Source organism: Oncorhynchus gorbuscha, linkage group LG03 (assembly GCF_021184085.1).
Source record: "Oncorhynchus gorbuscha isolate QuinsamMale2020 ecotype Even-year linkage group LG03, OgorEven_v1.0, whole genome shotgun sequence".
Lineage (NCBI taxonomy): Eukaryota > Metazoa > Chordata > Actinopteri > Salmoniformes > Salmonidae > Oncorhynchus > Oncorhynchus gorbuscha.
Genome location: NC_060175.1, coordinates 108,294,355 through 108,307,666, shown reverse-complemented (window position 1 = coordinate 108,307,666; position 13,312 = coordinate 108,294,355). Strand labels below are relative to the sequence as shown.

Genomic DNA, 13,312 nt, shown 5'->3' with positions numbered 1-13,312 from the left:
GACAGTACACACTGGGGTAGGACTAAAGACAGTACACACTGGGGTAGGACTAAAGACAGTACACACTGGGGTAGGACTAAAGACAGTACACACTGGGGTAGGACTAAAGACAGTACACACTGGGGTAGGACTAAAGACAGTACACACTGGGGTAGGACTAAAGACAGTAGGACTAAAGACAGTACACACTGGGGTAGGACTAAAGACAGTACACTGGGGTAGGACTAAAGACAGTACACACTGGGGTAGGACTAAAGACAGTACACACTGGGGTAGGACTAAAGACAGTACAAAGACACTGGGGTAGGACTAAAGACAGTACACACTGGGGTAGGACTAAAGACAGTACACACTGGGGTAGGACTAAAGACAGTACACACTGGGGTAGGACTAAAGACAGTACACACTGGGGTAGGACTAAAGACAGTACACACTGGGGTAGGACTAAAGACAGTACACACTGGGGTAGGACTAAAGACAGTACACACTGGGGTAGGACTAAAGACAGTACACACTGGGGTAGGACTAAAGACAGTACACACTGGGGTAGGACTAAAGACAGTACACACTGGGGTACTAAAGACAGTACACACTGGGGTAGGACTAAAGACAGTACACACTGGGGTAGGACTAAAGACAGTACACACTGGGGTAGGACTAAAGACAGTACACACTGGGGTAGGACTAAAGACAGTACACACTGGGGTAGGACTAAAGACAGTACACACTGGGGTAGGACTAAAGACAGTACACACTGGGGTAGGACTAAAGACAGTACACACTGGGGTAGGACTAAAGACAGTACACACTGGGGTAGGACTAAAGACAGTACACACTGGGGTAGGACTAAAGACAGTACACACTGGGGTAGGACTAAAGACAGTACACACTGGGGTAGGACTAAAGACAGTACACACTGGGGTAGGACTAAAGACAGTACACACTGGGGTAGGACTAAAGACAGTACACACTGGGGTAGGACTAAAGACAGTACACACTGGGGTAGGACTAAAGACAGTACACACTGGGGTAGGACTAAAGACAGTACACACTGGGGTAGGACTAAAGACAGTACACACTGGGGTAGGACTAAAGACAGTACACACTGGGGTAGGACTAAAGACAGTACACACTGGGGTAGGACTAAAGACAGTACACACTGGGGTAGGACTAAAGACAGTACACACTGGGGTAGGACTAAAGGTACACACTGGGGTAGGACTAAAGACAGTACACACTGGGGTAGGACTAAAGACAGTACACACTGGGGTAGGACTAAAGACAGTACACACTGGGGTAGGACTAAAGACAGTACACACTGGGGTAGGACTAAAGACAGTACACACTGGGGTAGGACTAAAGACAGTACACACTGGGGTAGGACTAAAGACAGTACACACTGGGGTAGGACTAAAGACAGTACACACTGGGGTAGGACTAAAGACAGTACACACTGGGGTAGGACTAAAGACAGTACACACTGGGGTAGGACTAAAGACAGTACACACTGGGGTAGGACTAAAGACAGTACACACTGGGGTAGGACTAAAGACAGTACACACTGGGGTAGGACTAAAGACAGTACACTGGGGTAGGACTAAAGACAGTACACACTGGGGTAGGACTAAAGACAGTACACACTGGGGTAGGACTAAAGACAGTACACTGGGGTAGGACTAAAGACAGTACACACTGGGGTAGGACTAAAGACAGTACACACTGGGGTAGGACTAAAGACAGTACACACTGGGGTAGGACTAAAGACAGTACACACTGGGGTAGGACTAAAGACAGTACACACTGGGGTAGGACTAAAGACAGTACACACTGGGGTAGGACTAAAGACAGTACACACTGGGGTAGGACTAAAGACAGTACACACTGGGGTAGGACTAAAGACAGTACACACTGGGGTAGGACTAAAGACAGTACACACTGGGGTAGGACTAAAGACAGTACACACTGGGGTAGGACTAAAGACAGTACACACTGGGGTAGGACTAAAGACAGTACACACTGGGGTAGGACTAAAGACAGTACACACTGGGGTAGGACTAAAGACAGTACACACTGGGGTAGGACTAAAGACAGTACACACTGGGGTAGGACTAAAGACAGTACACACTGGGGTAGGACTAAAGACAGTACACACTGGGGTAGGACTAAAGACAGTACACACTGGGGTAGGACTAAAGACAGTACACACTGGGGTAGGACTAAAGACAGTACACACTGGGGTAGGACTAAAGACAGTACACACTGGGGTAGGACTAAAGACAGTACACACTGGGGTAGGACTAAAGACAGTACACACTGGGGTAGGACTAAAGACAGTACACACTGGGGTAGGACAGTAAAGAGGACAAAGTACACACTGGGGTAGGACTAAAGACAGTACACACTGGGGTAGGACTAAAGACAGTACAAAGACAGTACACACTGGGGTAGGACTAAAGACAGTACACACTGGGGTAGGACTAAAGACAGTACACACTGGGGTAGGACTAAAGACAGTACACACTGGGGTAGGACTAAAGACAGTACACACTGGGGTAGGACTAAAGACAGTACACACTGGGGTAGGACTAAAGACAGTACACACTGGGGTAGGACTAAAGACAGTACACACTGGGGTAGGACTAAAGACAGTACACACTGGGGTAGGACTAAAGACAGTACACACTGGGGTAGGACTAAAGACAGTACACACTGGGGTAGGACTAGGACTAAAGACAGTACACACTGGGGTAGGACTAAAGACAGTACACACTGGGGTAGGACTAAAGACAGTACACACTGGGGTAGGACTAAAGACAGTACACACTGGGGTAGGACTAAAGACAGTACACACTGGGGTAGGACTAAAGACAGTACACACTGGGGTAGGACTAAAGACAGTACACACTGGGGTAGGACTAAAGACAGTACACACTGGGGTAGGACTAAAGACAGTACACACTGGGGTAGGGCTAAAGACAGTACACACCAAAAAACATCTGGGTCAGATGGGTTAGATCATTTCTTCTTTAAAGTTGCTGCCCCTATCACCGCCAAGCCTATATCTGACCTTTTTAACCTGTCTCTCCTTTGTGGGGAGGTTCCCATTGCTTGGAAGGCAGCCACAGTTCATCCTTTATTTAAAGGGGGAGATCAAGCTGATCCTAACTGTTAAAGGCTCATTTCTATTTTGTCCTGTTTATCAAAAGTGTTGGAAGAATGTGTCAATAATCAACTGACTGGCTTCCTTGATGTCTATAGTATTCTCTCTGGTCTGCAATCTGGTTTCCGCTCAGGTTATGGATGTGTCACTGCAACCTTAAAGGTCCTCAATGATGTTACCATTGTCCTTGATTCTAAGCAATATTGTGCTGCTATTGACTTGGCCAAAGCTTTTGATACGGTATAATATTCCATTATTTTGGGCCGGTTAAGGAGTATTGGTGTCTCTGAAGAGTCTTTGGCCTGGTTTGCTAACTACCTCTCTCAAAGAGTGCAGTGTATAAAGTCAGGAAATCTGCTGTCTCTGCCTGTCACCAAGGGAGTACCCCAAGGCTCGATCCTAGGTCCCACGCTCTTCTCAACTTACATCAACAACATAGCTCAGGCAGTAGGAAGCTCTCTCATCCATTTATATGCTGATGATACAGTCTTATACTCAGCTGGCCCCTCCACGGATTTTGTGTTATAATACTCTACAACAAAGCTTTTTTAGTGTCCAACAAGCTTTCTCTGCCCTTAACCTTGTTCTGAACACCTCCAAAACAAAGGTCATCTGGTTTGGTAAGAAGAATGCCCCTCTCCCCACAGGTGTGATTACTACCTCTGAGGGTTTAGAACGTGAGGTAGTCACCTCATACAAGTACTTGGGAGTAAGGCTAGACGGTACACTGTCCTTCTCTCAGCACATATCAAAGCTGCAGGCTAAAGTTAAATCTAGACTTGGTTTCCTCTATCGTAAATCGCTCCTCTTTCAACCCAGCTGCCAAACTAACCCTGATTCAGATGACCATCCTACCCATGCTAGATTACGGAGACATAATTTATAGATCGGCAGGTTAGGGTGCTCGAGTGGCTAGATATTCTTTACCTTTCGGCCATCAGATTTGCCACCAATGCTCCTTATAGGACACATCACTGCACTCTATACTCTGTAAACTGGTCATCTCTGTATACCCGTCGCAAGACCTACTGGTTGATGCTTATTTATAAAACCCTCTTAGGCCTCACTCCCCCCTATCTGAGATATCTACTGCAGCCCTCATCCTCCACATACAACACCTGTTCACTCCCCCCTATCTGAGATATCTACTGCAGCCCTCATCCTCCACATACAACACCTGTTCACTCCCCCCTATCTGAGATATCTACTGCAGCCCTCATCCTCCACATACAACACCTGTTCACTCCCCCCTATCTGAGATATCTACTGCAGCCCTCATCCTCCACATACAACACCTGTTCTGCCAGTCACATTCTGTTAAATGTCCCCAAAGCACACACACCCCTGGGTCGCTCCTCTTTTCAGTTCGCTGCAGCTAGCGACTGGAACGAGCTGCAACCAACACTCAAACTGGACAGTTTTATCTCAATCTCTTCATCCAAAGACTCTTATTGACAGTTGTGGCTGCTATTGTGCCCAATAATATTTGTACCCTGTTTTGTGCTGCTACCATGTTGTGCTGCTGCCATGTTGTTGTCATGTTGTGTTGCTACCATGCTGTGTTGTCATGTTGTGTTGCTACCATGCTATGTTGTCTTAGGTCTCTCTTTATGTAGTGTTGTCTCTCTTGTCGTGATGTGTTTTTTTGTCGTATATTTAATTTAATTTATTTTTAATCCCCCGTCTTCGCAGGAGGCCTTTTGCTTTTTGGTAGGCCGTCATTGTAAATAAGAATTTGTTCTTAACTGGCTTGCTTAGTTAAATAAAAAAATCTAAAGAAATGTTCACTCTGTCATTTAGGTTAATATTGTGGAGTAACTACAATGTTGTTGATCCATCCTCAGTTCTCCTATCACAGCCATTAAACTCTGTCATTTAGGTTAGTATTGTGGAGTAACTACAATGTTGTTGAATCCATCCTCAGTTCTCTCCTATCACAGACATTGAACTCTATAACTGTTTTAAAATCACCATTGGCCTCATGGTGAAATCCTTGAGGGGTTTCCTTCCTCTCCAGCAACTGGGTTAGGAAGGACGACTGTATCTTTGTAGTGACTGGGTGTATTGATGCACTGGGTTAGGAAGGACGCCTGTATCTTTGTAGTGATTGGGTGTATTGATGCACTGGGTTAGGAAGGACGCCTGTATCTTTGTAGTGACTGGGTGTATTGATGCACTGGGTTAGGAAGGACGCCTGTATCTTTGTAGTGACTGGGTGTATTGATGCACTGGGTTAGGAAGGACGCCTGTATCTTTGTAGTAACTGGGTGTATTGATGCACTGGGTTAGGAAGGACGCCTGTATCTTTGTAGTGACTGGGTGTATTGATGCACTGGGTTAGGAAGGACGCCTGTATCTTTGTAGTGACTGGGTGTATTGATGCACTGGGTTAGGAAGGACGCCTGTATCTTTGTAGTGACTGGGTGTATTGATGCACTGGGTTAGGAAGGACGCCTGTATCTTTGTAGTAACTGGGTGTATTGATGCACTGGGTTAGGAAGGACGCCTGTATCTTTGTAGTGACTGGGTGTATTGATGCACTGGGTTAGGAAGGACGCCTGTATCTTTGTAGTGACTGGGTGTATTGATGCACTGGGTTAGGAAGGACGCCTGTATCTTTGTAGTGACTGGGTGTATTGATGCACTGGGTTAGGAAGGACGCCTGTATCTTTGTAGTGACTGGGTGTATTGATGCACTGGGTTAGGAAGGACGCCTGTATCTTTGTAGTGACTGGGTGTAATTAATAACTTCAACATGCTCAAAGGGATATTCTGTCCGCTTTTGACATTTTTACCCATCTACCAATAGGTGCCTTTCTTTGCGAGGCTTTGGAAAACCTCCCTGATCTTTGTGCTCGAATCTGTGCCTTAAATTCCATGCTCGACTGAGGGACCTTACAGATAATTGTATGTGTGGGATGAGGTAGTCATTAAGAACCCCTGTTGATTCTTTAGAGTCTAAGACGTTGGGGGAAACTGACATGTTTTATTAAGATGGTCATACTATGGATCATTTAGCCGTTTGATTTAGGATGTTAGGTATAACAATAAATTACAATGATTTGATAAAATATAGAATTTAGGCATTTAAATATGTCATTGAATTAATTAATCATTAATCATTATTATGGTAAATGACACATTCAAAGAAACAAGATTATGAAGTAAATCTACACATATTTAACCCCATTATTTGAGTTGACACAACTTCCTTCATATTTCCATTACCTTCAGATGAGTCCTGTCGTAGAGCAAAACGGAGAAAACCATCGTGTTCGTAAGAGTCTCCCCATAGAGAGGTCATAATAGTTTGTAGGTCAAACCGTTCGGACGCTACAGACGTCGTCTCTAACTATGTCACCTTTCACAGCAGATGCGGATTGAGACAAATTATGACGGCGCGTCAATCGACTCGTGGGTTAAATACTATTATTACACACACAGAGTAAATCCATGCAACTTATTATGTGACTTGTTAAGTACACTTTTACTCCTGAACTTATTTAAGTTTTCCATAACAAAGGGGTTGAATACTTATTCACTCAAAACATTTCAGCTTTTCATTTCTAAATTAATTTCAAAATATTTCATAAAACATAATTCCACTTTGACATTATGGGGTATTGTGTGTAAGCCAGTGTCGTGTTTCTGTTTTCTTTCAATGGAATCCATTTTAAATTCAGCCGGTAACACAACAATGTGGAAAAGTCTAGGAGTGTGAGTACTTTCTTTGCCCCCAGCAGGCAAATCAAACGTGATGTTTAATGATAGTTCGCTCTGGCATCTTCCCCAATATTTAGAACCAAGGACTGATCACACCAATCCACAAAAGTGGAGACATTCAACCCTGGGATATGCATCAACAGTAACCTTGGGAAAATCCTCTTTAACAGCAGACTCATACATTTCTTCAGTGAAAACAAATGTCCCGAGTAAATGTCAAATTGGCTTTTTACCAAAATGGGCGGCAGGTAGCCTAGTGGTTAGAGCGTTGGACTAGTAACCGAAAGATTGCAAGTTCCAATCCCTGAGCTGACACGGTACAAAATCTGTCGTTCTGCCCCTTAACAAGGCAGTTAAACCCACTGCTCCGTCATTGAAAATAAGAATTTGTGCTTAAATTACTTGCCTAGTTAAAAAATAAATAAAAAAAATACCCTACAACAGACCACGTATTCACCCTGTACATCCTAATTTGACTAACAAACCAAACCAAATTGTCTTGCAATTATATATATGTTGCCATGTTTAAATGTGTATTCTTGATATTTGAGTGATAAAAAATTACAACATTATCTATAGGCTAAAAAGTTCTGTAATGACTGACAGGACAAGAGGAACTGACGATGTACTACCCAATATAGAAATATCACCTTGTGGATTCTACTGTTACAACTTTAAAGAGTAAGTTTAAATTTACAAAAAAAACATCAGCGCCACAGGTAACTTCCACACAGCTGTGAACGATCTGAGAGACAAGGCAAGAAGGGCCTTCCATGCCATCAAAAGGAACTAAAGTTCAACATACTAATTAGGATCTGGATAAAAATACCTGAATCAGTTATAGAACCCATTGACCTTTATGGTTGTGAGGTCTGGAGTCCACTCACCATTTCAACAGATACAAATACACCTTGTGGAAAAACGGAGACTGTGAAGTAACACAAACAATAACATACACCCTATACACATGTACACATGGATTTAGTACTGTAGATATATGATAGTGGAGTAGGAGCCTGAGGGCACACACTTACTGTGTTGTGAAATCTGTTGTGAATGTAATGTTTTTAAAATGGTATAACTGCCTTAATGTTGCTGGGTCCCAGAAAGAGTAGCTGCTGCCTTGGCAGGAACTAATGGGGATCCATTATAAACCCCAGGAAGAGTAGCTGCTGCCTTGACAGGAACTAATAGGGATCCATTATAAACCCCAGGAAGAGTAGCTGCTGCCTTGACAGGAACTAATGGGGATCCATTATAAACCCCAGGAAGAGTAGCTGCTGCCTTGACAGGAACTAATGGGGATCAATTATAAACCCCAGGAAGAGTAGCTGCTGCCTTGGCAGGAACTAATGGTGATCCATAGTAAAACCCCAGGAAGAGTAGCTGCTGCCTTGGCAGGAACTAATGGGGATCCATAATAAACCCCAGGAAGAGTAGCTGCTGCCTTGGCAGGAACTAATGGGGATCCATAATAAACCCCAGGAAGAGTAGCTGCTGCCTTGGCAGGAACTAATGGGGATCCATAATAAACCCCAGGAAGAGTAGCTGCTGCCTTGGCAGGAACTAATGGGGATCCATTATAAACCCCAGGAAGAGTAGCTGCTGCCTTGACAGGAACTAATGGGGATCCATTATAAACCCCAGGAAGAGTAGCTGCTGCCTTGACAGGAACTAATGGGGATCAATTATAAACCCCAGGAAGAGTAGCTGCTGCCTTGGCAGGAACTAATGGTGATCCATAGTAAAACCCCAGGAAGAGTAGCTGCTGCCTTGGCAGGAACTAATGGGGATCCATAATAAACCCCAGGAAGAGTAGCTGCTGCCTTGGCAGGAACTAATGGGGATCCATAATAAACCCCAGGAAGAGTAGCTGCTGCCTTGGCAGGAACTAATGGGGATCCATAATAAACCCCAGGAAGAGTAGCTGCTGCCTTGGCAGGAACTAATGGGGATCCATAATAAACCCCAGGAAGAGTAGCTGCTGCCTTGGCAGGAACTAATGGGGATCCATAATAAACCCCAGGAAGAGTAGCTGCTGCCTTGGCAGGAACTAATGGGGATCCATAATAAACCCCAGGAAGAGTAGCTGCTGCCTTGACAGGAACTAATGGGGATCCATAATAAACCCCAGGAAGAGTAGCTGCTGCCTTGACAGGAACTAATGGGGATCCATAATAAACCCCAGGAAGAGTAGCTGCTGCCTTGGCAGGAACTAATGGAGATCCATAATAAACCCCAGGAAGAGTAGCTGCTGCCTTGGCAGGAACTAATGGGGATCCATAATAAACCCCAGGAAGAGTAGCTGCTGCCTTGGCCGGAACTAATGGGGATCCATAATAAACCCCAGGAAGAGTAGCTGCTGCCTTGGCAGGAACTAATGGGGATCCATTATAAACCCCAGGAAGAGTGGCTGCTGCCTTGGCAGGAACTAATGGGGATCCATTATAAACCCCAGGAAGAGTAGCTGCTGCCTTGGCAGGAACTAATGGGGATCCATAATAAACCCCAGGAAGAGTAGCTGCTGCCTTGGCAGGAACTAATGGGGATCCATAGTAAATGAAAATACCAACCAAGAACACACAAAATGGGACAAACACCAAATGTAGATTTTGCGTGCAGAATTCTGTAAAAACATCCCTAGTGTACAACACAAAACCACAAATAATGTAGAGTAGAATTAGTATGATGCCCGTTAATTATCAAAATCCAGAAAATAAACATTACATTCTAAAACAAACTAAAAGGAAGTGTTTCCCAAAACTTCATTAGTAAAGCCCTCACCTACAGAGAGATTCCCCTCAGCCAGCAACACAGAGCCCCAGGACAGCAACACAATTAGACCCAAACCATGACAAAACAAAAAGATCATTACTTGACACATTGGAAAGAATTAACAACAAACAGAGCAAACTAGAATACTATTTGGCCCTAAACAGAGAGTACACAGTGGCAGAATACCTGACTACTGTGACTGACCCTAAACAGAGAGTACACAGTGGCAGAATACCTGACTACTGTGACTGACCCTAAACAGAGAGTACACAGTGGCAGAATACCTGACTACTGTGACTGACCCTAAACAGAGAGTGGCAGAATACCTGACCACTGTGACTGACCCTAAACAGAGAGGACACAGTGGCAGAATACCTGACCACTGTGACTGACCCTAAACAGAGAGTACACAGTGGCAGAATACCTGACCACTGTGACTGGCCCTAAACAGAGAGGACACAGTGGCAGAATACCTGACCACTGTGACTGACCCTAAACAGAGAGTACACAGTGGCAGAATACCTGACCACTGTGACTGACCCTAAACAGAGAGAACACAGTGGCAGAATACCTGACCACTGTGACTGACCCTAAACAGAGAGGACACAGTGGCAGAATACCTGACCACTGTGACTGACCCTAAACAGAGAGTACACAGTGGCAGAATACCTGACCACTGTGACTCGCCCTAAACAGAGAGGACACAGTGGCAGAATACCTGACTACTGTGACTGACCCAAACTTAAGGAAAGCTTTGACTATGTACAGACTCAGTGAGCATAGCCTTGCTATTGAGAAAGGCCGCCGTAGGCAGACATGGCTCTCAAGAGAAGACAGGCTATGTGCTCACTGCCCACAAAATGAGGTGGAAACTGAGCTGCACTTCCTAACCTCCTGCCCAATATATGACCATATTAGAGAGACTTCCATGAAGAGATGAGTCTTCAGTAAAGACTTAAAGGTCAAGACCGAGTTTGCGTCTCTGACATGGATAGCCAGACCATTCCATAGAAATGGAGCTCTATAGGAGAAAGCCCTGCCTCCAGCTGTTTGCTTAGAAATTCCAGGGACAATTAGGAGGCCTGCGTCTTGTGACCGTAGCGTACGTGTAGGTATGTACGGCAGGACCAAATCAGAGAGATAGGTAGGAGCAAGCCCATGTAATGCTTTGTAGGTTAGCAGTAAAACCTTGAAATCAGCCCTAGCCTTAACAGGAAGCCAGTGTAGAGAGGCTAGCACTGCAGTAATATAATCAGATTTTTGGTTCTACTCTATCACACAGATGGAGATGAGGAAGGCCCTGACAGATTCCATCCAGGAGGAGTTTCGTAGCCTGCGGACCAAGGCTGAGGCTCTCCACCAGCGGGTACAGACCACGACCTGAGCCCCAGGCTCCAGCCCGGCCTCCACACCTGGCCCCTACCCTAACCTCAGGGTACCAACTCAATATAGAGTGGACAAAGAGACTGACTGTATACACACACAAACAGGAAACTAGATTCACACACACATACCTGTGCCTCATAGTGTGTGCAGTCCAACCTGCTGTCTGATAAACCAGTGGTCCCCAATGTGATAATTGCAAGGAGTATCCTGCTATGCACCTCAAAAATCATTCAGTCAACATACAGGCGACGTTGAGAAAACATTGTTTGAAACCAATTCAACGGGAATGTCCATAGAGCCAATGTTGTGTTTCACAGGCATTTAATCAACCGTCCAGTTCCCTCCCGTGTTATGAAGTCACGTGACATTCACCTCTGTCCCCACGGTAACAGCAGAACTATGAGTAGTAGAGAAGTGTGGTTCGCACAGTAACAACAGAACTATGAGTGGTAGAGAAGTGAAGTGTGGTTCCCACAGTAACAACAGAACTATGAGTGGTAGAGAAGTGTGGTTCCCACAGTAACAACAGAACTATGAGTAGTAGAGAAGTGTGGTTCCCACAGTAACAACAGAACTATGAGTAGTAGAGAAGTGTGGTTCCCACAGTAACAACAGAACTATGAGTGGTAGAGAAGTGTGGTTCCCACAGTAACAACAGAACTATGAGTGGTAGAGAAGTGAAGTGTGGTTCCCACAGTAACAACAGAACTATGAGTAGTAGAGAAGTGTGGTTCCCACAGTAACAACAGAACTATGAGTGGTAGAGAAGTGTGGTTCCCACAGTAACAACAGAACTATGAGTGGTAGAGAAGTGAAGTGTGGTTCCCACAGTAACAACAGAACTATGAGTAGTAGAGAAGTGTGGTTCGCACAGTAACAACAGAACTATGAGTGGTAGAGAAGTGTGGTTCCCACAGTAACAACAGAACTATGAGTAGTAGAGAAGTGTGGTTCCCACAGTAACAACAGAACTATGAGTGGTAGAGAAGTGTGGTTCCCACAGTAACAACAGAACTATGAGTAGTAGAGAAGTGAAGTGTGGTTCCCACAGTAACAACAGAACTATGAGTAGTAGAGAAGTGAAGTGTGGTTCCCACAGTAACAACAGAACTATGAGTAGTAGAGAAGTGTGGTTCCCACAGTAACAACAGAACTATGAGTGGTAGAGAAGTGAAGTGTGGTTCCCACAGTAACAACAGAACTATGAGTAGTAGAGAAGTGTGGTTCCCACAGTAACAACAGAACTATGAGTGGTAGAGAAGTGAAGTGTGGTTCCCACAGTAACAACAGAACTATGAGTGGTAGAGAAGTGAAGTGTGGTTCCCACAGTAACAACAGAACTATGAGTGGTAGAGAAGTGAAGTGTGGTTCCCACAGTAACAACAGAACTATGAGTAGTAGAGAAGTGAAGTGTGGTTCCCACAGTAACAACAGAACTATGAGTGGTAGAGAAGTGAAGTGTGGTTCCCACAGTAACAACAGAACTATGAGTGGTAGAGAAGTGAAGTGTGGTTCCCACAGTAACAACAGAACTATGAGTAGTAGAGAAGTGAAGTGTGGTTCCCACAGTAGCAACAGAACTATGAGTGGTAGAGAAGTGAAGTGTGGTTCTGATCCTCTGGCAGCTTAGCAGGAAATGACATACAGCCAGGAAAAACTACGGGTCCTAATCACAAATCCTTTCACTTTGTGCCCTCAATCTCTCTCTATTGTACTCCGTTTCTCTTACATTTAAGTCATTTAGCAGACGCTCTTATCCAGAGCGACTTATCTCTCTCTGTTTCTCTCCCGTTGTCCATCTCTCTGTTTCTCTCCCGTTCTCCATCTCTCTCTGTTTCTCTCCCGTTGTCCATCTCTCTGTTTCTCTCCCGTTCTCCATCTCTCTGTTTCTCTCCCGTTCTCCATCTCTCTCTGTTTCTCTCCCGTTGTCCATCTCTCTGTTTCTCTCCCGTTCTCCATCTCTCTCTGTTTCTCTCCCGTTCTCCATCTCTCTCTGTTTCTCTCCCGTTCTCCATCTCCCTCTATTTCTCCATCTCTCTCTGTTTCTCTCCCGTTCTCCATCTCCCTCTGTTTCTCCATCTCTCTCTGTTTCTCTCCCGTTCTCCATCTCTCTCTGTTTCTCTCCCGTTCTCCATCTCTCTCTGTTTCTCTCCCGTTCTCCATCTCCCTCTGTTTCTCCATCTCTCTCTGTTTCTCTCCCGTTCTCCATCTCTCTCTGTTTCTCTCCCGTTCTCCATCTCTCTCTGTTTCTCTCCCGTTCTCCATCTC

General features: G+C 44.9%; 1 protein-coding gene across 2 annotated transcripts in view; it reads left to right on the top strand.

Moving 5' to 3' along the window:
• tafazzin (tafazzin, phospholipid-lysophospholipid transacylase) overlaps positions 1–12,146 on the top strand; it is a 40,767-nt gene extending 28,621 nt beyond the window's left edge. For both annotated transcript variants that reach the window (XM_046344847.1, XM_046344846.1), the window contains one exon: positions 10,941–12,146. In XM_046344847.1, the coding sequence (XP_046200803.1) occupies positions 10,941–11,042 (102 nt within the window). In that variant the 3' untranslated portion in view covers positions 11,043–12,146. The remainder of the gene's footprint in view (positions 1–10,940) is intronic.
• The last annotated feature ends 1,166 nt before the right edge of the window (positions 12,147–13,312 follow it).